This window comes from Anser anser, assembly GCF_964211835.1.
Source record: "Anser anser genome assembly, chromosome: 8".
In the NCBI taxonomy this organism is placed as follows: Eukaryota; Metazoa; Chordata; class Aves; order Anseriformes; family Anatidae; genus Anser; species Anser anser.
This window is the reverse complement of record NC_139728.1, coordinates 22,631,545-22,655,835: the sequence shown is the minus strand read 5'-3', so window position 1 is coordinate 22,655,835 and position 24,291 is coordinate 22,631,545. Positions and strand designations below refer to the sequence as shown.

At 40.3% G+C, this 24,291-nt stretch overlaps 1 protein-coding gene across 5 annotated transcripts in view; it reads right to left on the bottom strand.

Annotated features, from left to right (window-relative positions):
* Positions 1-17,279, bottom strand: part of MAST2 (microtubule associated serine/threonine kinase 2) — a 191,934-nt gene extending 174,655 nt beyond the window's left edge. For 2 of the 5 annotated variants that reach the window (XM_083846905.1, XM_083846911.1), the window contains exon 1: positions 16,885-17,279. In XM_083846905.1, the coding sequence (XP_083703031.1) occupies positions 16,885-17,058 (174 nt within the window). In that variant the 5' untranslated portion in view covers positions 17,059-17,279. The remainder of the gene's footprint in view (positions 1-16,884) is intronic. The other 3 variants (XM_083846913.1, XM_083846914.1, XM_083846912.1) reach the window with 2 other exon arrangements.
* Positions 17,280-24,291: the final 7,012 nt, after the last annotated feature.

The window sequence follows — 24,291 nt, the reverse complement described above, 5'->3', positions numbered from 1 at the left end:
CTCTTCTGCCAAGTCCAGCCGCGTTTGGATGGTTGGAGGAAGAATGCAGCCAGAAGGCACGCGGCAGCCAGCGACAGGAGCAAGGGACCCTGCCCGTCACCACCCAAATACTCCCCACACCCAGAATATAGAATACACCCCCTCCTGAGCTGGGGCTCCGAGACACCTCCTTTGCACCCCGTTCCTCCCACCCAGTATAGACGCCAGAAAAGAGGATTTGGGGAAGACAACGCGGGAAAGAGCACCAGGGATATACAGCTACATGGAATTTCCTCAGCTGCTGCTTTTACTTCACTTTCATAAACATCTCACACATTTTGATGATGGCTTAGTGTGACATCCTTAGTTTGGAAGGTATACCTTACAACATTACTAGATTTATTGGACATTAGTTAATTTAACTCCAAGTCAACTGTTAATTTAACATTCAAATCAACAAAAGGAACAAGAATCAGCACGTGCGAGAATAGAGGACTGTTTCAGGAAGAAAGACAGGTATTACTTTGTCTGCAAAAGATTTCAGCAGAACATTACTGTACAAAAACAATCTTAGGATTATTGCATTAGCAAGAATACCCATCAGCAGGGCAAATTAAAATTTTCAGATTAACATGAAGAAGTGTGCCCTGACCAGAGATTCTCTGTTAACGGTTTGCCTGTGGTGCACGCTCCCACACAACACCCACATCTTTCTCAGTGAACTGCAACTAAAAAAAGAACATTCATTCATTCACAGCACCGAAGTAAGGAAAGGCTGTAAAAACAGAAATTAAAGAACTGTAAGACAAGCCCTTTTAAAAGTAATTTCTCTGTATATTTTACATCTTTTTTTCACCCAATATATAGACACGCACATACCCCTACAGCCCCAAGGAAGTGCTTACTTCCCTACCCTTCCCCTTCCCCCTCTACACAGAGTCTCTTCTTATTGGTAAAAATAATTAAAAGTTCTTATCATTCCTTCCTGAGTTGCAGTACACAAACTTTTTACATTTGGTAATATCCAAATCAAAAGCTCCCCACTGAAGGGGCGCACAGAGCACCTACTTCTACTACAATACCCGTTGAGCCGCGGCATCCTGCCTACGCACACCTTCCAGCCCGAGGTGACCCCAGTGGCACCTGCCGCCCCCCAGGATGCCATTCCACACGCATTTCTCCAGCAGCCCCCCCAGCTTAAGCAACTCCTCCCCACCAGACGCTCGTACTACAAAGACAGGAAAGGAACAGTGGAAAGGAAGCAGCTTCCCACACTCGGTAATGAACCTAGGCTGTCTTCTACAGCAGACAGGCTTCGCACATACTACCTACAGCAAATTCTTCATAAGCCCTGTTTTGTTAAGCACATTAAGCACTTGGGCAATATTCAGAAGACTACAAAACTGGTGAATGGTTTGAAGAAAGGGATCCCAGTCGCACTCCGCAGGTTTATACAGCTGTCAAACTCACTTTTCAAATAATAATAAAAAAATCCAGAGCCCTGCTCTCAGACAGCATATTAATGTTTTAAAATGCCGAACTACAACACGGCCAGTTTAAAACTTCATTTTCTAAGAGCTATGCATATATTTGGTCAGCAAAACAATGAAGAGGGGAAGTATTAACTTCACAACAATAGAGTTGTCTTTCATAAGACCAGAATTTCTCACTTTTCCATCAAAATCCAGCCTTGGTATTGCAGTTCATAGATGAAATAGAGAGAAATACCAGTGTTATGTGAACCATCTTAATACAACCAAGGGAAAACCAGAACACCACAGGAAGTTTTTTCCTTGTCCTTGTCCCAAAGCAAGATGCAATACACACGAAGGACAAAGATTTTACACAACATTTCAAATCCATGAGTAAGGAAAACTCTTTGCAGTGACAGAGCATAATTTTGCTTACATGCTTTCAAATTACTAGCCAAACCACCAAAGTCAGTGGCTGAAGAATTCATTACATAGCACAGGCTGCCAGAATTTTAAGGGCTCAACCTCTACTTTTGAAAAGAAAAAAAATCTTGCAGTTTTAGAAATAAAAGCGTTAGCAAGCACCTAAGAGAAACACTGCTCACACAGTGTGGAAAAGACTGTGGGCATCTCTCCTTTAAATTCTTTTCAAAGGTGATGAAAAAAAAAGAGCATTAATATACTCTGGCATTGGGGCTTTTGGCAGAAGCAAAATATCAGGCTTATGCACCCTGCAGAACTCTTCAAAACTTAGAACTTGAGATAAGAGCAAAAACCACATCTTGATTTGCTAGGCTGAGATTATTCCTACCGGTACCTTCAAAGGTATACAAAACGTTTGCTCACGTAACACGAAACAGGAGGATATGAAGAAGAATGGAAATGGGTGTTCTTCAGCAGTGAGGAACACTTGCACAGAAAACCAGTTAAACAGTTGGGGCACTGGGGTTATTGCACTCAGCAAGGAGAATCAGACAGATTGCAGCAGGAGCTATAGACAAAAGACAAGAAACCAAATGCTCTTCCTGATGGGTAAGATTACACTAACATGCCGTGTTAACGTTCTGATTTGGTAATTTCAGAATATAACTACAAAGAACCTGCTCCATCATCTTTTCCATTCCATTGCAGTGCTCCTCAAACCATTCAAGCAAGAAAAGGCACATACACCATTGCAATGATTTTCAGCAACCTAATTTAATTGCTTACTTTTTTTTTTTTGAAAGGCCAGTAGCATAGCACAGATCCTTAACCTACAAATGGCATGTGAATGCTGCAAGTGTGGATGCATGTCAAGGTAGTGATTCCTTGAACTGCTAGGTGTAAGGAAATTAACCAATGAGAATGCACATCGACTGTAATCTGAAACTTTCTGATTTTTTTTTTTTAATGTTAGAAATTCTTACTGCTTAATTTCTTCTCTATTTTTTAATCCAGTACTGTTTGTCCTTTAAAAGAAAAAAGGCTGTTTTCTCAGGATTGTGATCATATATCTAAGCATTTCTCTCTCTTCTTAGCCTTTCTTCCCTATGTAATATGTATACATACCCTTAACAAAAGATAAATTTGATTCTGCCATTAGATTTACCATAGTGTACTTTAAAACACACCAGGAAAGAAAATTAGAGCCTAGAAAACAGACTGCAAAGCAAATATCTTATTAGCACTTAAAGCAATGTAAGCATCATATTTATGCTTCAGTATTTAGCACTGAAATTCACCTTAACGTTGTAGCCTTAGTGAGTAGGTAGGAAGGGGACCAACAGAAGAAGCTGAGGTGAGCCCAAACGTGACAAAAAGTGTAGGCTGAATATGAACTTGCAACTAAGACTCTTCTTAACTGCATCTGCTTAACTCATGTACTTGCCAGCAGAATGCTGAAGTGTCAGAGACAGCAGAACCAAGGAAAATTAAATTAAATCAACATAGCCTCTTAGAGGCTATAATATATTGGTTTATTACATCAACAAGATAGAAAAGCTTTACAGAATATATTACAGAATATACAAATGTCTGCATTTTAAAGACAAAAAAAGATCTTTACAGTATTTTTCTCTTTAATAATTTGAAGAGCCTTGCAATAAATCCCAACATTTCCAAAGGTAAATATATAACTTTATTTACTGTTGGTTTGAAGTTTGCAAATGACTTGAAAGCTAAGCATTATTGCCACAATGATGTTTTCAGTACAGTTATACAGTGTAACACACATTTAACATATTGCAAATACGTATAGCTTCCCATATACACTCATCTGCAGTTATAATGCAGATTACAAAAAAGTAACAGGCAAAACAAACTGTAATGCTTCTGTAAAAATAGAAATATAAAAATACAGTAGTTAAAAAACAAGCAAGTGCTTCTAAAAAGGATCAGAAACTGGCACAAGGAGATACACCCTCTTTATCTTGTTCCTCTGATGGCAAGATTTTTTTTTCTTGTTAACTCTTCAGGAAACAACTCCAAGGCATGTTTGATTAGAACTAATGAATTAGAAGCTTCAGTGTTGTTTCACCAGGGAAGTTCAAGTTGTTAACTTTGTAGCCAAGTGTTCCCAGCTGCAGGAATGCATTAAAAAGCTTGTTAAAAAGCAAAAGTAAATATTTACAACTATGTACACTATTACATTCTTTTTGAGGCTCATCAAGATGCAGAAACATTTTACTCCTAATGGAGCCAACCACAGCCTAGAAGACAGGGTAAATTGTGATTAAATTGTTTCAGCTTGAATGTTTGGTCCTTATATGAAAATATAAATAGCACCACAACCGTTTACTCGAAGTATTTGATCCTACATATTTGATTTAGGATCTCCCTAACAAGAGGAATAAGCATAGTGTGATTCTTGAATTCAGCTTGTAAATGCATAAACCTGAGAAAAATTCCACCTAGGAACGAAAGAGCAACAGACCCTCTAATTAAAGGCTGTGTCAACCTTCTCAAAACTTAAAGAAAGCACTATCAAGAGTGCTTTATATAAAGGCTCAAAACATGCTCGCTAGCTATACTGAAAACAAAACCAGTCTGAACAAAGACAGTGAACATTAAAGGCTTCCTCCTCACCCCAGTCATCCCTTTATCATTAGTATTCAAACATGAATGTTTCAAACATAAAAGGTTCCAGTTGTACAGAGAAGGGAAATTAACTCCTGGCCTGATAAACACATGAACAACTCCGTAGTCCATCACCTCTACATTATAATCCCATCTGCTCTAAAGATTAAAAGAGTTATGACAAAAAATGTGATTTGTACTAAAATGTGATGTTATAAGATATCAATTATGCCTTCTTTATGAAGGCTTTCTTCCACTAAATTCAGAGGATGTGCCATGCATGTGATGTGTCCCAACATTACTGACTTGTAAGTTACCTTTATTAATACATTTGATTCTCAACACAAAATCATCTAGAATTTTCTAAGGCTAAGGTACAAATAAAATATATTTAAAAATAAAATACTAGCTGAAATTAAGTTTGGCAAATGAACAATAACAGTGCGCAAAATGTGCATGCTATATAAAAATGGCTTATTTACAAGTGCAGAGTTCTAATCTTGTTTTGAAAAATGCACTTTCCAAAGAAAAAAATGTTAGAAGTTGTAAGTGTGAAGCACAGTCTCAAATAGAAGTATCTCAAATAGAAGTCTCTGTAGATCCTAAAAAAGCCCCTAAAAAAATATCCCTAGGCCAAGGGGGCAAGAAGGGAAAAATCCATAACCAACTGCTGTTCCAAGACTTGTTTCAAAGGAAGCTGCCTACAAAGAAAAGAAAAACGTCACTCATGAAACAAATTTTGGCAGGGAACAGGTCAGATGACAAAGGGACTTTTCTAATTAGACATTCAATAACTATAGACAGGTGTGCAACAATTTTAAGATGTGATCTTAATTTATAAGCTCACTTAAATAGTGCACACTGCACAGGAAAAAAGTATAGAAACAAAAAACACTACTGGAATCTCTTTAACCAAACTACATTTTTTGTCCAGGATGCTTTAATATTTTATACTGCAGCTATCACCCAAATAGTAGTAGCAGTGGAACCATTAGATACCACTAATTTAATGTAATTAAACTATTAATGACCACTAATGAGAGTCACTATTTGCAACAGGAAAAAAAATTAAATACTCGCTTTTGTCTGTAAAAATGAGAGTGCCGGTCCCTTGGCAACAATATTTTTTGTCTCCACAAACCATCTGGAATCTTCTCACTTCCTTCCACAGATGAGGAGCATGCCAATGCACAGCAAAAATAATAAGCATGATGCAGTTTTCCTGAGAATAATTTTTGCCTGAAAATCAACAGCAGATATACACACATGGTATGGGGGGGGGGGAGTTGTCCTTTGACTGTAAGACTGTAAATAAAGAAGACCTTAGACCCAAAGGAAATAAGACATTATAACGGTTAACCTTTGGAAAAAAATGCTTAGCTTTTCTTAACAGAAATCACATAAAATAGCAGGCAAAGATAAACTAATTCACAATTTTATCAATGTCTGCACAAAGAAATGGAGTCTCTATAGGTTGACACAAAAGCTTCTCCTCACCAAGCAGCATAATCCAGTTCCATCCCAAAGAAACAACAGCCGAGGTTTGCTTTTGTTTTTTAAGGACAAGCCATGTATTTCTTCGCTTCTGCTTGAGAACAAAAACAATGCCCAATTGTCAGGTTTCTGCACATCAATGAGGCTGGAGCACAAACTGGAAGCCTAGAGTCAGCAGACACTTAAGCAGAAGTGTCTAATAAACTGGCAAAAGAGAGCTGTAAACAGATTCTCCTCCGTCCTAAAAGCAAGGATCAATGCAAAGGCCAAAGAACATCCAAATAATTCTATATTAGATATTACATATTCAGTTATATATAATAACTGAATGCATAATTTAACTTTCATGGTTACTTATTTCTGCCATCATCGTGATACTGCACTGGTCCAATATAAGTCATTTGATTTGTTCATCACACAAACAGAGAAAGAGGCTACTTGTAGGTCACTGCCACCAGCTACATCTCAATGTTTAAATGCCAAAAACCTACGGTCACTGCATTAACTTTGCAACTTGTTTATAGCTTCTCCTCTAAAATAGTGACCATAATTTATTTATTTGGACACTTCACATCAGTTCTGACCACTTGGTTCAAATTTACTCAAATAAATAATACTCAAATAACTTATTTTGGCATTATACTGTTAAAAATGTTAATGGTGCATTACTTGTGACAATGTATAGTAAAAACTGTTAGAGCAAATGTTCCTATACAGACTGTTCGTGAAGATGGGTATACTGAAAGTAAACCAGAAATAAAATGTCAAAAATTCCTGAATTTCCCACAGCCCAACATTTATCTCAGCAGCCTAATCTTATCAGTGGTATCTGCTTCTGGAAATTTAAACAGCTACATGGAATGTTTTAAAACTTCATCTTGCTCTTACATCTATGAAAATCCACACCAACCAATGTCTTCAGAAAATATTTTGTTAGGTTTTTTACTATATGTATAATAATGAATACGTAACTATATATGATAGGTATAGCATAACAAAAAGTAAAAGCATCTACTACACAATTCTAATAGCAGAAGAAAAAAAAAAAGTTTGTTTTGCCTGTTACTTTTCTTTTTCCTGAAAAGAAAAAGAGCATTAGCCTATTTTCCATATAATGAACTCCCACTAATTTCAGAGCGATTCCAAACAGCAAAAAAAAATAAAAATTTACAAGCTAGACAGCCATTTTATTATGCTATTATTAATATTGGGTTTTCAGCCATCAGCTCTCTTCCCTCACTGCAATGTAGCATGTATTTATAACAGAATATTTGAAAATAATTTCTGATTGACTACTAGATTTAGGGTTCATGAAACCTAAGCTTAAGTCAGACAACACACTATCACAAAAACACAGCTTGTAGAAACAGCAAATAAAAAGCAACATGTTTTAAAGCAGGTTTTATAGGCAACAACACAGCTACTTCATTACAAACCAAACAAGGCCTTTGGAGCTTTTTAATACACTGAGATAACACAGAGCATCAATTTCCTATAGCCAAAGAGTGGCACTTAGCAAGGCATCAAAAAAAAAAGATGTTGAATTCTCCTCAGTTGAAACAGATTTCTGTACTTCCTCACAAAAAAAGGCAGGTTTCTGATTGGCCATGGACTCGGTTTCTTCCTCTAAAGATCAGCATTTTGATCAGGCTTCCAACAGTACTACATCACCACAAAAAGACTAATCACAGCACAACATAATTTGATGTGGAAATCAAGTTGTGTAAGACTATATGACTTGTCTACTTAGCTGCTGTGGTTATTGAGGAACAAGCTTTTGATGGGTGATAAAGGTTTTTGGTTTAGTCTCAGACAGCTCACTAAGCCGGCAGTCTTCAATGCTTCCTGAGCTTTGGCTACTCAGGCTCCATGAATAGAAATTAAAGAAGAGTAAAAAAAAAAAAAAAAATACAACTCATACATACATAGTTTAAATAAGTACCTATCATCATATCATATAATAATTCACTGCATCTCTTAAAAGCACCAAAGCTATCTTGGCTGATGGAGCACAACAGGCAATATTTATTGCCCAAGCTGTCTATTGGGGAAAAATTAAGAACTGCCTCTTCTAGAGACTCTAAGAACTACCTTGTCAGGCAGGACAACACTGAAATTGTTTGTGCTGCAAGAAGACACGTGCGCTTGCGCAACAAACAAGCCAACTTCTAAGCATACAGTTAATAACACATACCTATTCCTTCAACACAAAACACATGGATGTTACCTGGTTTCTCAAAACATGCAGTCAAGAATATTTCCACAATCTTTCTGAGGCTTTTGTAGATGCCTAATCCTAGCCTTGGACATCATCTCACTTAACTTCAACTGCTCTGTACCAAATATTAAGTAGCAGCAGCTTTTCCCTTCAAGCTAATAATTGCTTATGATTGCAAAGACAAGTAGTCCCACAAGAAAACCAGCCACTACTGATAGAAGTCTTCTCTTGACTCCTTCACTTGTATACTCTTTTGGACAAGGAATACAAGGACCTGCTGAATTCGGAGGCAAATCATCAACAGTGTGAACATCGAGTGTGAACATATATTCATAAGTCTCTCCACTTAGCTATAAGTCTGTCCACTTAGCTATTCTAATATGCAAGATATTAATGCGGATAGTGCACAATATTTGTTCTTATTCTTCAGTAGTGACAGGCAATTTAAACCTCACACGGGCAAGCTGAATCATCTGTGCTGATGATGCAATGTCTACCTACTTATCGATTACAGAAACAGATTAGGTTTGTCCATTAATATGCAACTTTGAGGGACATTATGTTTTTATGGCACCAGACCAGAGAGGTGCCGTATGCCCTTTGGCTCCATTTTGCTATTATCTAACAAGCCCATTGCAGAACCAGGCCCTTTACAACGTTACTTTTTGCCTCCTTTTAGATGAGTCTTTTCTTCAATCACTTTCTTCTCCTTGCTTCCAGACATTAGCATGAACACACAAGCGAACTCAGAGTGCTATGTTGCCAGCTGCTGCTATTGCTGCCTGACCAAAATACAAAAAAGCAAAAAAATGGCTAACGAAGACACTGAGCAGGAGTAGCTGTGGCATCAACAAGAATCTGAAGAAGGTTCAACAAGAATCAGCTGGTGGAAGGCGGTGACACATACCTACAGAACACAGCAGGGGTTTGTTTTCCGACTTTTCTCGCTTCCTCAGAAAACAGGAGAGAAGAAAACAAACAGAATCATACATACTGCAGGGAAGAGCTCCCTCTTCTCCTGCTATGCTCTGGCTTCTTCACCACCTTTATTTTCTGACAGAGAAGGGGATAAATTCAAGAAATTAAACTCTGAGATGAGTAAGAACACTCGCCAAGCAACCGTACAAAGAAGCTGCAGTCTGGTTCACCATATTAGAAGCTTTATGGGATAGAACTTGGCATCTTCTCAGATCAAAAACAAAACCAAAGAAAAAAAACTTTTTTGTTCTCCTACTAAAATGAAAAAAAGTTCTGTAAGACAGCAAAGAAAGGAAGATGGGAAGAGGAAGTCTGAGGTCTAGAAAAAACAGTTCTGAGCTTTTAATGGTAAGTCATGTCGACAGCTCATAATTTGGGAGTCTTTACCAATGTCTTCTGAAAGTATTTTCTTTAGCTTCTTTGATGAAACAGACACAGAACAGAATCGCCCTAAAATCAGCCCTAAGCAGCAGGAACATCCCAAAATTTGCAGCTAGGGGTATTTCTGTAAACAGATAGTTTCTGATCTTCTAGAATTCAGCAAACACCATCCCTCCTTTGATAAGCTGGGGCAATAATGTTCATGGAACATATCTGGCTATTTTTAATCTGTATTTGCCTTTATGGTATTTGCAACGTGCATAATAAAAACTGCATTGCTAGTGATATGTCCACTTGATTCTGTTTGCTTGCTTGAATTTTGGAAACAAACTTTCATCTTCTTCACATCAGTTTCATCCCGCTTTTACGTTTCGATATGAAATTAGAATTCAGCGTGTTGTGAGCTGTTAACCACTGGGTCCATGGCTGACAGAGCAGAACAGCAGCTGCAACAGAGCCCTTAGCAGCAGCCTGAGAGACAGAGGAGTACAGAAAGCTTGGAAGCAAAGCGCCTACCGAACTCCAAAAGCTTGCTTCTTCACCTAGCAAGCAAAATGGAAGACCAATAGCAAAAATAACCAAAGAATCCTAAACTGTTATGCAGTCTGTATAGGGCTCATCACAACAAAGGTAATGCCTTTAATAGCACTGATGGTACCTAGAAGGGAAAGAAAGAAAGAAAAGAGAGCAAAACACTTATGTCTGAAGCACAGTTTCTCATTAGGAGAAGAAAGAAAGATCTCTTCCATTTCCAGGCTTGCCACACAACAGGGAAAGCATGGTAACAGCTTATTTGCAGCTGTGGAGGCAAAACAAATCTGACTAGGGCTCTGGGGTTTGGCCAGTTTATCCCTGCTGGTTACTGATTGCTTTCCAAAGAAATGAACAGGATAAGAAGTCAGTGGAAAAGATCCTTTGCTGTTCCTTATTAAAAAGAAAAAAAAGAAAGAGAGACAACATGAAAGGCGGGGGAATAAGTTTTCCAACTTATTGTTTCTAAGTAGTCTTGGACCATTTTGCACAATGTCCTGAATACAGGGAGTAGAAATATCCACATAGGCATAACGTTACAAAACTTTCTCTCGTGTGACACACCCAACTGTGGTAATGCAATCCCTGAACTGTAAAAAGACAAGTATCAAACAGTAGTTGAGAAGTAACCTCGCCTGCGATCGCAGTATTCCAAGCTGCTACCAGACTTTGCCTACTTCTGGTGCACATGCTCCAAGATCAAATAGGGGGAAAGCAAAAGAACTCTTCTTCTGTTCCAACTTAAGCTAGATTTTATATTTCAAATACTTATACATGGAAAAGATATCAGATAGTAGAAACTTTTTACTGCCTGTGCTAGCACAGGCATATTCCACCACCGAAAGTTGGATGTTAGACAAAACAAGCCTTGAAATAAGATGTGGTTTAGTTTCCTAACTGCAGGAATAATTAAACATTGGCAGAGCTATCCAGAAGAGGTGACAGACACACCATGATCTAAGCTTAAGATAAGATCAATTTCTAAGAGACATTTTTAAATTTCTCTCTCAGGAAAGTTCCATTGCCTGGGCATGTGGAGAAATCACACTCGATAGCCACAATAACCCACGTGGGCTTTCGGACCTATAAAACTACAAAGTTGCAAAGATGTGGAGAGAAAGGAATACTTCTGCTACTCTCAAAAGGTTGGTAGTGTTACAGGTCCAAATGACTGGAACAGTTAAAAGACTTGACCTTGTTCAGAGGTCAAGAAACACCTTCCCTCCAATGCAGAAGTGACAAAATGGGTTGTCTGGGGAACACGCAAGGTCTCAATTTCTTCGGTCACATCAAAATTTACAGCTAGAGATAGTCTATTACACGGACTGCCCTATAGAAAGGAATCTCAGAACATAAAGCTAACCAGGAGTAAGGAGGTTTTTCATCTTTCTCTATTATGTATGTAGCTTGCCTAGTGGCATCAGCTGAACATCTCCCATACAACGAATGCAGACGCAGCAGAGAAGCCTCAAGCTTTAGCAACATTTCTGTCTGACTCCTGGTCAGCAGCAGCCAAGTTAAACTGCATACAAGACCAAGGGTCTACCTAACACAGAAGGCTCTCCACAACTTGCAGTCCCTCTACCAGCCCCTTGAACTATTTGTTCAGATTTTGCTGCTGTACTCCCCTTCATCTCTTTATTATCCTACCAGGCCACATAAAGTCGTGGAATCTACTCATAAATCTCCTGGCCATGGTCATCCGGAGTACCAGAAGGAAGCTTGACAGAAGTGAGCGTGCAGCACTGACAAGCATGGGATCTGCTTCTGTTCCCTTATCCCCCCATATCTCCAAGCCAAGCACCACCAGCTCCCTGGATACATTTAGACAGCAGTGCACGCTCTTCGTGGATGCTCACTACCCTGCATCCTTGATTTTTATTCTTCCAATGCTCAACCTCCATCCCTTCACACCCTTCACAATACTTCAGCTTTCCTCAAACCTGTTTATCCTCCCCCTGCTTTCAGAGCAAGACAGGAGTTAGTTTTGTTAAGGACAGGCTAATGCCCATTCCTCATGGAAATAAAACATATACAAATAGCGACAGTCATTCCCAAGTAAAAGTCAAGTAAAAGGAGGCATCCTGTGCTTGCTCTATTCTAAAGTTCTCCCAGACTCTAGTTAATTTCAGCTCAGTTTTCCTCACTAGGATGCAGTCTACCTATTTAGTGATCTTCACTACACCCTTCCCCCAGCACTTGAACTCTGAATGCTTTTTGCATCCATAATTTCCACTGGCAAACATAAAAAATCATACGTCTGCTACCTCTTGCATGAAGATCCACCTTTTTTTTTTTTTTTTAAACTCTGACTAGCTTAATACTAGTGGAAGCATTCAGCTGCTGCATGCTACCTACCCTCTACGTACCAACCATGATCTTGTACACCTTCATCATTAGCCCCTCAAGTCCTATCTTCTAGACACCGAAGACTCCTTTATGAGAACTTTAACCTTTGACTTCTACCTGAAGTAGAAAACAACAACAAAAGCAACACTGACAAACACTGACTACAGTTCACAGAGGATCTTCGACAATTAATATCACAGTGTCTCAAAGTAATTATGTAAGCATGATATAGAAGCAATTTAATGCTTGTAATATGCCTCTGGATGGAGGTGACTGTCATCGTTCTTAAACAACAATAATTTTTACTTCAACTTTCTATTTTTCCCATTCAATGTAGTCAGTAAACATACGATGAGTAAGCTGATACAGCCCACTTGCATTTCTAGTCTTTGACAAAAATGCCTTCACTCAATGAAACAAAACTGTCACTGGATAGGAAGGGCAATTCAACTACAAATTGACTGATTAACAGATAAAAAATAAGAGGTTGGAACAACTAGCCTTCTTCACAAAAGAGGATCGCCAGTGGAACTCCACAAGGATCTGTTCCAGGTTTAATACCTTCAGTATTTTAAAGCAAGATCTAGCAAATACGCTTAATATTTACATGACATAGTTTGCTGATAATGCTTAGTTATTCAAGGTTGCAAAAGTGACGGCCAAAGATCTGAAGATGACCTTAATGATAGTGTTTAAGTAGGCTGTAAAATAGCAGGTAAGATTAAACATAGATAAATACAGTTAAGCAAATAAAAAAAAAAATCTACACTAGATTTATGTACACAATGAGAAAGTCTGAACCAGCTATTACCACTTAAAGGAGTGTTTGTGGAATTATAGTAATTCCCCGGAAGTGCCCACTCAATAGTCAAAGATTGTCAACAAAAAGAAAAAAAAAAAAAGGGCAGACAGAAGAGTAAAGAATAGAACCCAACAAACTATATAAATGTACAGGGTGTCATATGCTGAAATACTGTATCAGTCATGGTTATTGTTCCCCAACCCTGCTCCTCTGATCTCTGCATCACTGTCTCCAAGAAGGAACAGACCTGCAAAAGATGCAGAATACACAGGACATTGAAAAGGACAGAGTCACCTCTTTCTAGAACTCCTCTGGAAACAAGCAACTAGTAAATAAGAGTTATCAAGCCATAAGCCACACAGAAGAACACCGATTCTTTTTTTTTTCCACTGCCTCTTCCAATACAAGAACTAAACAAGGGATGAAACAAACAGGTAGGAAGTTGGAAAACAAACAAAAAGAGGATGGTTTTTCCCCACACGAGTTGTGCCTAAGCCATACAACACTCAGCCACCGGATGCTGTGGATGCTACAAGTATACATGGCTTCAACTACTGATTGGACAAATTCACAGAAGAAGAAACCCACTGGGGGCACTAAAAACAAATATCACCTCCAGTTCCGGAAATCTGAGAGCCACAAATTACTGCAGGCTGGGAAAGGTATTTCCTCAACATACGCTATACTCTTCTCTAAGCATCTGCTTTTGGCAGCTCAGAAAGGCAGGTTACTGGGCTAGTGGGATTGGTAACTTGACCAAGTACAGTCATTTTAATGCTCTTACGTAACACCTTAAAAAAAAAAGTGAAAACATTAATTGTATGTACATGTCAGATCTATAAGTGCAGCACATTAAAGGATCAGATTTTCCAAGGCCCAAAGGTCAGTACAGCGATTAACTACCATGGTCACAGTCTGATAAGTACTTTTTCCAACACTAGAGTAGCTTAGTCTTCCCCAGCCACAAACTTGTGAAACTGTATGGCAAACAAACGGTGAAATCTGAATTTAATCCCCAGCAGCTCCCTGCAGCTGTGCACACTGTTGCTTTGGTCCTGGCTCCAGACAGGGACTACTTAAAACAGAAGCAGCCCCCAAAGGAAAGATTTGTCAAGCTGCAAGTTGCATCAGTGGAAAGAGTATCAAGCTTCCTTTTGCATCTCCAAAGACCCTTTCCACCACCCTGTGCACTAGCAGCTCCTGACCTTTAAAGAAATAATGAGTTATTGAGATTAAAGACAGATTCTGTGAGAGGGATCATTTGCCCTGTATATTGAAGTTGCCCAACACGTCTACTTATTCCCAGTTGTTCACTGCATTTACAAAACTTCTACTACTTCAAATGGAAGACCAAAGGGAGAGGGGCTGAGACGTTCTCCTTCGAAGTTTAGGGGTTTCTTGCACAGACCAAGTAGAAGGTTTCCAAGTTTTAGCTGCTCATCTCCTCAAAGTCTGCATCCCACCAAATATTTGCCAGCACAGAGATCTTGATCCTACAAGTCATATCGGTATGAATGTTTAGTCAGAGTACCTGAGCTAAAAACACGCTGCCAGCATCTCCCATTTAAAAGGCTTGTGAACCTCAAATATTGGCGTTTCTGAATTTGCAGCCTTTCCTGTTTTGCAATAACAATGTTGTTCTGATGAAGCTCCCTGAGCGCTCGATAGAACATGATACAGTACGTAGCACATTCTGTATCCATGGTTTGTAACAAGTCTGGTTCTCAACTACCAAGAATAGAAGCAATTTCCTCCAATTTCCACGTCAATATACCATACACACTGTGTCATAACAGTACAGCAAGCACCTTGCTGTTGCCTACAAGAGTTCTACCAACCAATATTTTAATGGGCAGTTTGGAAGAGAAACGGTCATCTCTTCTGTTTTTAAGACTTTTTATGGCCTGAATAAGCACATTAGCATTCTTCAATTGTTTCAGAAAGAGATAAGCATCAAAAGCAGCAGCACCTCTGCCCTCTTAAGTACCTGGTTTTATAAGGCACTAGAGAATAATATTAAATGGGGAAAGAAAAAATCACTACACTAGAGGTCGCTTCTTCCAGATCCCAGTCCAAGAAGTCTATATTCAAGACACCCACCAGTCAAAACCAAAATGCAAGTCCACTATCGCTGAAGGCAGTGTCTGATTTCCAAGACTCCCAACAACATTTTGTCTTCTGGAAGGTCAAGACAGGTTCTGAGCTCGGCAAGACTGCATACATCACTGGGGCTTCTAGAGCAGCCTTCCATCTGCATACCTCTTGCAGCTAGTAGATCCCTGATAACCAGTTAAATCCAGAGGAAGGCTCACAGTTTAACAACTAAAATATAACATTTTCAAATAACACTAAGCAAGTATTCATGTTTTTGACTCAGAACTCAACAATGGTCATTTCTGTTCTGAAATAAAGTTTCTCCAAGTATCCAAATGAAAACACCTTTCCCACCCTTCCCAATTTAAATATACCCAAGTACAACTTTCAGATAGCTAGCAGTGGGAGAACAAGCATCGACAAATGGCCTAACTTAGAGACCAGTAAGTTAGGAAAGTTGTCCTGTACAACAGTTGCTAATACATAATCTTCCCAAGTCTTCGCAGTAATTCCAAATGAACCAATGGTGTTTAGTATTATTTCCAGCACTTATGTTTATAGTGCTGTACAGACATGAAGTCACCTTCATGCGCATAATGCAGCTCTTCTGAAATAACCTAAGAAATTGTTTTTAAAAGCTGCAGAGTAAATCTGAGCATCTGCAATAACGATGCAAACTTAAGACACCTTTTTGACAGGAAATGTCAAAGAACAGTTCTCTTTGCTCCTAAAAATGGCAAAACAAAGCAATGAATTACTGCATCTTGGGAACCTTTCTACTTGTGATACTTTCTTCTCAAAAAAAAAAAAAAGCATCGGTTGTCACCTGCATTTTTAAACTGCTAAGTCTCACCTCACATTTTTCTTTCATGTAAAACTAGGAATATTAAAATGTATCCGAACCAAAGGTTAAGATCTGTTGGGTCTCTCATCCCTGCAATCTTAAGTAGCAACCAGGAGATCCTCTTCTACAGGGGTGAAATACGTGAGTGTACGCACTGAACATAAATGCTCTTATTTTTAACAAGCCTACATATTTTTAATAGCTACAAAATTCAAACTTCCCAAATAAATCATTTCTTGTGTTAAGAATGAAGACAAAAACGCTAAGATATGTGTCACAAACAGTGTTACGATGAGGAGTGACCTGCGGGAGGTTCCCAGGAAGGATTCTGCACTTAACAGCAGCCAGCACATAACACCAGCTAGATGTCACCGCATCCTCCCTCCCTCCATCAGCACGCAGGCAGGACTCCGGGCACGGGAAGCCTCGGGGCAGCCCCCCACCACTTCCTCCGCCTGCCTGACAGCCCCCAGCCAGCCGGCGAGCGCCAGCTTCACCCTTTTTCCCCCTCCCCGGGCCGAGGAAATGCGCTCCACGTGGGGGGATGCCGGCAGCACGCCGTCCCCACGGAGAGCTCAGCCTCCCCTCAGCCCTCAGCACCTCGACCCCCGGCCTCAGCTCTCAGCGACCCCCCGGCCCCCAGCCCCCCTCACTGCCATGCCAATGCCTCCCCCTCCCCCGCCGTTACCCTCTCCGGCGCCCCCGCGGCCTCCGGCTCCTTCCTGCCGCCCCCCAGCAGGGTGGCTCTGCGCTCCGCCGCGCTGGCGGCCACCGCCCGGCCGCCTTCCCTCCGCGGCGGCGGCGGCGGAGGAGGAGGAGGAGGCGCCGCCGCTTTGTCCCCCCGGGAGCGGCCCTTCCTCATCGCGGCGGCGCCTTCTCCTCAGCGGCGGCTGCGGCGCGGCTCGGGCCCCATGGAGAGTCACGGAGAGCCGGGGCGGCGCCGCCGCCACCGCCACCACCACCGCCGCCGCCACCACCTGCGTGCGGGGCGGAGGGACATGCCCGGCCCCCGGCCGCCTGTCAAGGAGCGCGGGCGCAGCGGCTGCCGCGGCGCCGCCCCCCCCCGGCGGCGGCCGCCTCCTCCTCCTCCTCCTCCTCCGCCTCCTCACAGCCCGCCCGCCGCCGCCGCCTATCGCGAGAGCAGCTCCCTCAGAGCGGGAACAGGCGCGGGATTTGGGGGGGGGAGCGGGAAGGGAATGAGCGCGAGACTCGGCCACGAGGGGCGGGCGGGAAGGTGCGAGGCGGGAAGGCGCCTCGCTGAGGGGAGCCCCCGGGGGTCGCTGCGCAGGGGCTGGTCCGGGGGACAATAAAGACATTTAGAATCATAGAATCATTACGGTTGGAAAAGACCACCAAGATCATGTGGTCCAACCATCCCCCTACCACCACCCACTAACCCATGTCCCTAAGCACCATGTCCAACCTCTCCATGGACACCCCCAGGGACGGTGATGCCACCACCTCCTATTTACTCAAAGGCAACAACGTCTCCATCTGGTCCTTCCATGCACTTTTTAGTTGGAATGAGATCCCATCAAGGAGCAGATTAAGGTGTAATTCACCGTCTCCTCAGTAGAGGAAGACAAACCTACAGAGATTCATTACCTCAAGGAGTAATCAGCATGTATCATCATCTTGTGTTTCATCTCAGTAATTCACACCCTTTCTGCATTTTTGCCTTTGCAAATTATTTCCTGAGGGTGTAAATTACCAGTTTCTGCATCCATTTTTCACAAAATAACTTCAGAGTTGCCTTTTTCCTGACTGCGTAACAAGAGAGAAACTTTGCCACTCCTGCAGGGAAAAAAAAAAATGTTTACCAAGACGAAAAGGTTCATACATCAGTCAAGCAGAAAGTCTGATTTTATAAATTATTTATTCATTTTGTACAAACAAAGAAAACAAAACTACCCTTTTAAATGATTTTTTGATGTACATGATTGGGAGCATTTTAAAATAATTATTAAGAAAATTTAAATTCTTGCTGAAAACCATTTGAGGATGCTGGATTAGTCACAGAGATCTTTTTCGGTTATAATTGTATATGAGGGAGATGGACAACCATGTGGAATTTCCCAGCTGGGAATCCTGCCCTAAGTAAATGTAAATAATGCAAATTTATGGAATCTTGGCATCCGCGATAATGTCAGTCTATTAGGATGGCACAGTGCCTCGTCATAATTTGGCTGGATCTTTTCCCTGTTGCAACATAGATGCCAATTAGTTATGTGTTGGTTGTGGCCTGTGGGCCACCTTGCACTGGCTCACACCTGTTTTCTTCATGTGCCAAAAAAAGAATTCAGAGGAAGAGAAGTCGCAATGAGAATTTGAATAACGCAACCTGCCTTTGAAACATATTAAAAACAAATCTTTACTTGTGACTTTTAGATAGAATTATAAATAATTGCCTTCTGGTCCAGTATTTTTCTGAAAACAATTTTAAAATATTTTTTATCATCCTGAATCAAAAAGCCACTTGGGGTTTGATAGGACATTTTGCTTGTAAAAGATTGTGTTCAGTTTGCTTCGGGATGATTTACTTCTCAGCTTAATCCCTGTTTAGTATGTTGGACTCAAGATGGCTTTTCAATATTTTTGAAACAAAAGAACTGAGGTTTCATGTTGAATGAGTAGGAAAAATACTCATTGTACCGATTTTCTCATATTTTTTCAATTTAAACTCTTCGCTGAATATGGCCTGAATCTGCAGACCAAGCTGATTGACCTGACGTTTCTTTTCCGTATGAGCTTTGTCTGAACTTTCTTCTTCCAACTTTGAGTAAAATTTTGAGGCATAGCATGGAAAAAGGGTAAGGATGAATGAGGCAGAGCATGGTGCATACCCACCTATGCACACAGTTTTCGTCTCCAGCGATACTTCATCATATACAAAAAGATAGAAGAGTAATTAATGAAGGCTTATAAAGGGGCTGATTCTTCACATTATCCAGACTGCCTAACATAGAGCAAAAGCAGGGGACCACAGAGAGCCAGCATGGCTTACTTACAGATACTCACCTAATTAATTCTGTTTCTCTCTGCAGTTCCAGATTCTTCCTTGCCCTGGCTTCCACCTCCCTTTTCAACCATACAAAGAATGTCTGAGCATGATTTTCCAATTCAGAAGGTAGCTGGAACAGTGCTATCCAGGAAGAATTCCCTTATGTTCTCCCCTTGATGGTTTAAAGGGACTTTGGTATGACAGAACACAAAATCTAGTCCAGCTTATTTCCTAATATTTTCGGAAAGGACAGAAATCTATCTAGAGCAATTTTATGACTGCTGAGCAGTAATAATTCCTGGAGCTGGAGTAGAAATACACAGTTTGAAGCTGCAAGGTTAAAACCTCTTTATTCCAAACAGAATAGAAAATGCAAAATAGTAGTGTTATTAGGGTGCTGCTGAGCAAGAGAATTTTCTCTGCAAAATGAAATACTTTACCTGATCATTTGGATTCCTATTAAAGCGAATTCCAATGTTTAGCAAAACCAGTGCAGCACAACAGCCAGCTGATCACCTATTTTCACTGTTTCCAAGGCAGAACTGCATCACTAATGCCACCAAACGAGTATATTGCTAAGGCTTGTCATTTGTCATTCTCCTCACGCAACATCCATAATCTTCACTCTCAGTATTTCTGCTCTGTGTGAGATGGAGGAAATGGCTTTAGCCGTTCTGCCTGTTAAGCTATCACGCACCTTCTGTTAGTGACCCAGTTCTAATGGTATTCACAGTGAAGTTTTGGTCTTCACGCTGGAATACTAATGTTTGGCAATTGGCAATAAGCTGCCAGCCCTGAAGACAGCACAGTACTGTGGGATATGTTGTACTAGACCTGCATAGAATGTCTGTAATGACAAGTAATTATGCAGCCTGCATGTCGTCAACGTGACTCCTGGCTATTTCCTTAACTTCACCTCTGTGACAACATTCTTTTTTCAAGATTCACTAGAAAAACAGCATGATATAACTACAGACCAGTTGTGAGCAAACCAAAAAAAATAAGGATAAAAAAATATAGTTATGTAGACCGCAGGAAGAGTAAGAGTTGCTAGGAAAAGGTTTGACTAAGGCTAATCAGTCTTTATAGAATGATGCTCCACTTTGTTCAGCAAAAAGCAAGACGCCAGCCCCAGCTCTGCCATGGTGGCCAAGCTCTGCATGCTGCCTGCACAGCTGAGAACTGCAGCCAGAGTACAGCTCCCCACCACCAACCCCAAACTCCAGAAAAATGGTAAAAAATATAGGATTTTCCAAAATAATGCAGGAGAATTTTTAGGTATAGGACTTTGACACACTCTAGTCAAAATTTATTCATGATCTGGATCTAGTAAGGTCTGCTATTTGAGAAGTTCTGCGTTAGACTTTTGTGTAATTAATAATTCTCATAATTACATGCAGACTGTTTTTACAGGAAAGATATAAACACTCATGTTTTAAGGCAGAAGTTAATCACTGAACTAAGGAAGAGTAGGAAGGAATTTCTTACAGGCAGGTTATTCCATAAGATTATATTATATATATTATGTGTCTTTACTGGAAACTAATACTATTATTTGGTCCCTGAGACTGACTGATAAAGTAAACCAACTGACAACCTGGTCCAGGATGGCAATTGCTGGATCTATATATAGCAGAAGTCGGGTCATAACACAATATGATTTCCTTTCCAATTGTTATTTTCCTTCTTTATATACTGTGAAGGACATTCATCCTTGTTTACAGTGATGCAGTATGTCATAGTGACAGCTTTGCACTGCTGTAACCTTGTTCTAGATATCATATTTACATCTGATAAGGAGGTAGAAGATGCAAATACACAAAACCTGTGAGGTTTCGGGAGAGCTCAGTGCAGTAGCTAAATTAACAGCACTTCTTAGCAACAAAAACTCAGCAAACACATCATAGCTTTAAGGAGACAGATAGAGTCCAGCGAATACGCTGCCTTTGCAGTCAGCTTGGACTTGATCGTACAGCAATTGCCACAGTGGAGCTGTTACCCCTAGGGCTAACAGGGTACAAATTCCATATGTGTATAAATACGTATACTTGTGGGTATTTCTAGAAGGTCCAGAAAAGGAAGCACATGGGGAACAGAGAGATGCTGGCCAGCAGGAGTAGCGTCAGATCCTATCTGTTGTCACCTTCTCTTTGTGCACCCAAACAAAGATGAGTTTTAAGGAGGGCTGGTGGAGGATGACACAAGGTGATACTGCTGTTTATGGAAATGCCTCCCAAATATGAGATGACACATACAAGAAAGCAAGCCATTGAAATCCAACAAGTGTGCAGTGGAAACTGGCGCTGCAACACTTCTAGGGACTTAACCTGTCTGTATTGAAAGAGAAGAGAGAGAAAGGTTGTAGATAAACTACGAAGGGATTGGAAATGAAAGAAGCTTTTGACTGATAGAACAGAGAGAGGAGCCATTTGAGAGATGCAGAGAGAGAGGTGACAATGTAAAGAAACGAACTGTGAAAAAAATACCTTTTCTGGGAGTGCTGTGGTCAATTTTCTAACCAGAGATTCACCACAAGGCAATGAATGAGCAAAGCTTTCTAGAACTAATAAGTGCATGGGACTCATTCCTCACAGAAGTCAGCAGAGACACTACAATGACCTCAACTGTGTCCTACTTAAAACTCATCCCTGCTCTGATGCTAACAGGAAAAGCTCAGCAATGATTAATCTGGTGGTTTCCTGCCATCGCCTTTAATATGCTGACCAGTATGAGCTCACTGTTACCTTGTGTTTGCATTGTTTTCTTTATAGACCTGTCGGCTCTAAATTTTGATTACAAGGTGTTCAATGTACCAATGAAGAAAAAACAGAACACTCACACAATGGGGCTCAGAGGCTGGCAGTTCTGACTTAAAGTACTGCCAGTCCTACCCTGCACCGTTTGTCTCTCTCATTGTGATATACCGCCCTTTCCCTCACAGCAACACAACTGTTCCTACAGCTGTGCTATAAACTGGACTGGGAAATTGATTTGGCTAGAAACACTGGAGGCAGGGAATTGCTGGATTTTTATTTTTTTTCTGGATCAGTTCCCCCATCAGCTTGGGAGCACAACCCTATCTGGGTTGTGCCAGCACAGCGAAGGGAATGGGGCAGCACAGGGTGAAGGCACAAAAGGGGGCTGTGGGGATGTGGCCATCCATCACCCAGTATTGGCACCATATATTTCCAAACACTACGTCACAACTTTACTCAGGGACATCTATTATTACCTCTTTACACTCATAATTACAAACACTTATAATTAAGTGTAAATTTAAAAAATAGTATTCATACTCTTCTGAAAAGAAATACATCATAAGTAATTGTAGACAATTCAATCAAATAGTAACAGTCTAAACCAGGGACAAGATTGCAATTGGTTAATTCTGGAGTGTAGGTCAAGCTGGACCCACATTTTCTTTGTCACTTGTGAGAGCCCACATCACAGCACACAGTCAGTCAGTAGCTATCCAAACCAGAGCCTATTCTTTGTAAAAAAAAAAAAAAAAAAAAAGCAATAATTGCTAGTGGTTCAAGGAACCTCACGGTAACAGACTAGCAGAACATGAAAGGCAAATGAAAGACTAGGGCAAAGGAAGAGCATTCAGTTATGCTTTCAAGAGGTTCTCTCAGCTCAGCAATACGGTAAAATAAGTAGATTTTTGTCCCCTTTAATTTTGAAAAAACTAACATGGGGCTTAAAGTAACATTTTTGTAAAGACGATTTTGTTGTTTGGGTTGTGATTGGTTTTTCAGCCTACTATTCATTAAAATCTCTACTTTTTTTTTGCCCTTTTTTTTCCCCCACTGACTCATTCTCTTGGTTACATAAAATTACTGGTGCTTTTGTCATTTCTGTGCTCTTTTGGAGAACTAGCACAACAACATTTGTGTACTCAAAATAAAACAAAGCAAGTAAGCCTTACTTCATACCATAATATAATTCTTACACAGGCAAAATGAAAGGAGAAATACTGGCCCCACTGAAGTGAACAGAAACAAGATGCACCTTGAATTCAGCAGCGTTAAGATTTGACCTCAGCTTTTTGTTTCAAGTCAGGAGTGCCAGACTGAGTCCATCTGGAGTGTCTCCTTTGGCATTCAGCTTGACTTGTGACATGATGCGTTCAGCAGAGACTTGTGAATATGAACTCACGGTTCTGAAGTCTAACAAAATAAAAGTCAATAATGTACGCTTAACTGGTCAGCAAGTAATATGCCACTTATTGCAATTTTAAATGCAGTTCTGCAAAGGAGCTTCAGGAATGACATTAAATTAGATAACAACCTGTGTTCCTCATTACATTTCTTGTCGCAGTTAATGAGAAAAACACTTCCATCTTCTGAGTGTGCAGGCTCATACTGAGATTTGAGGAACAAGCAGATTCATTTCATTAATACCCACTGCAATCTATAATAAATTTGTAACAGGCCAAATACTCTCATTTATGCTCCTGAAACTCCATCTCACTCCAGTCACTGTGTTGTTGCACTTTCAGGATGCCAAAGAGGGAAACAGATCTGGCAATTGTCACAGGATAGATGTGCAAACAATTTTCCCCTTAACCACATAAACTTTGCAGAGTTAACAAGAATATAAAACCGTAAAAGCTTACTTCAGTCATTAAAGAGATCTGACTCATAAAAAAGGAATCGCTCTGTTGAGTTAGGAGACGTCAGTTGACATAGTTACTAAATTGATAGCCAGAAGCTGGAAAGTTAGCAACTAGCTAGAGTTGCTTTATTTCTTATACTCTTTTAACCTAACGGCCCACGAGACTCTTGCCAGAAGAAATTTACTCAGGTAGATGGCTCCTGAGCCCTTGCATAGCAGTGTTGTGATTTTGGAATAAATACATGCTTCTACTAGTGTCACAGGCCATTATAAATCAGATCATCAGTTCATAATGTAATAATAATTTAATGTAGTGATGCCAGGATTACTGTCTGTGGTGATATCTGTAACATCATACATGCTTTAACTCTATATAGAAACTTTGAAAAGATTAATAGAAGTTCACAGGGCAATAATATTAACATTAAAATTAAATGGTAATAGAAATAACCCATTCAAGTATGTGAAGGTATACGA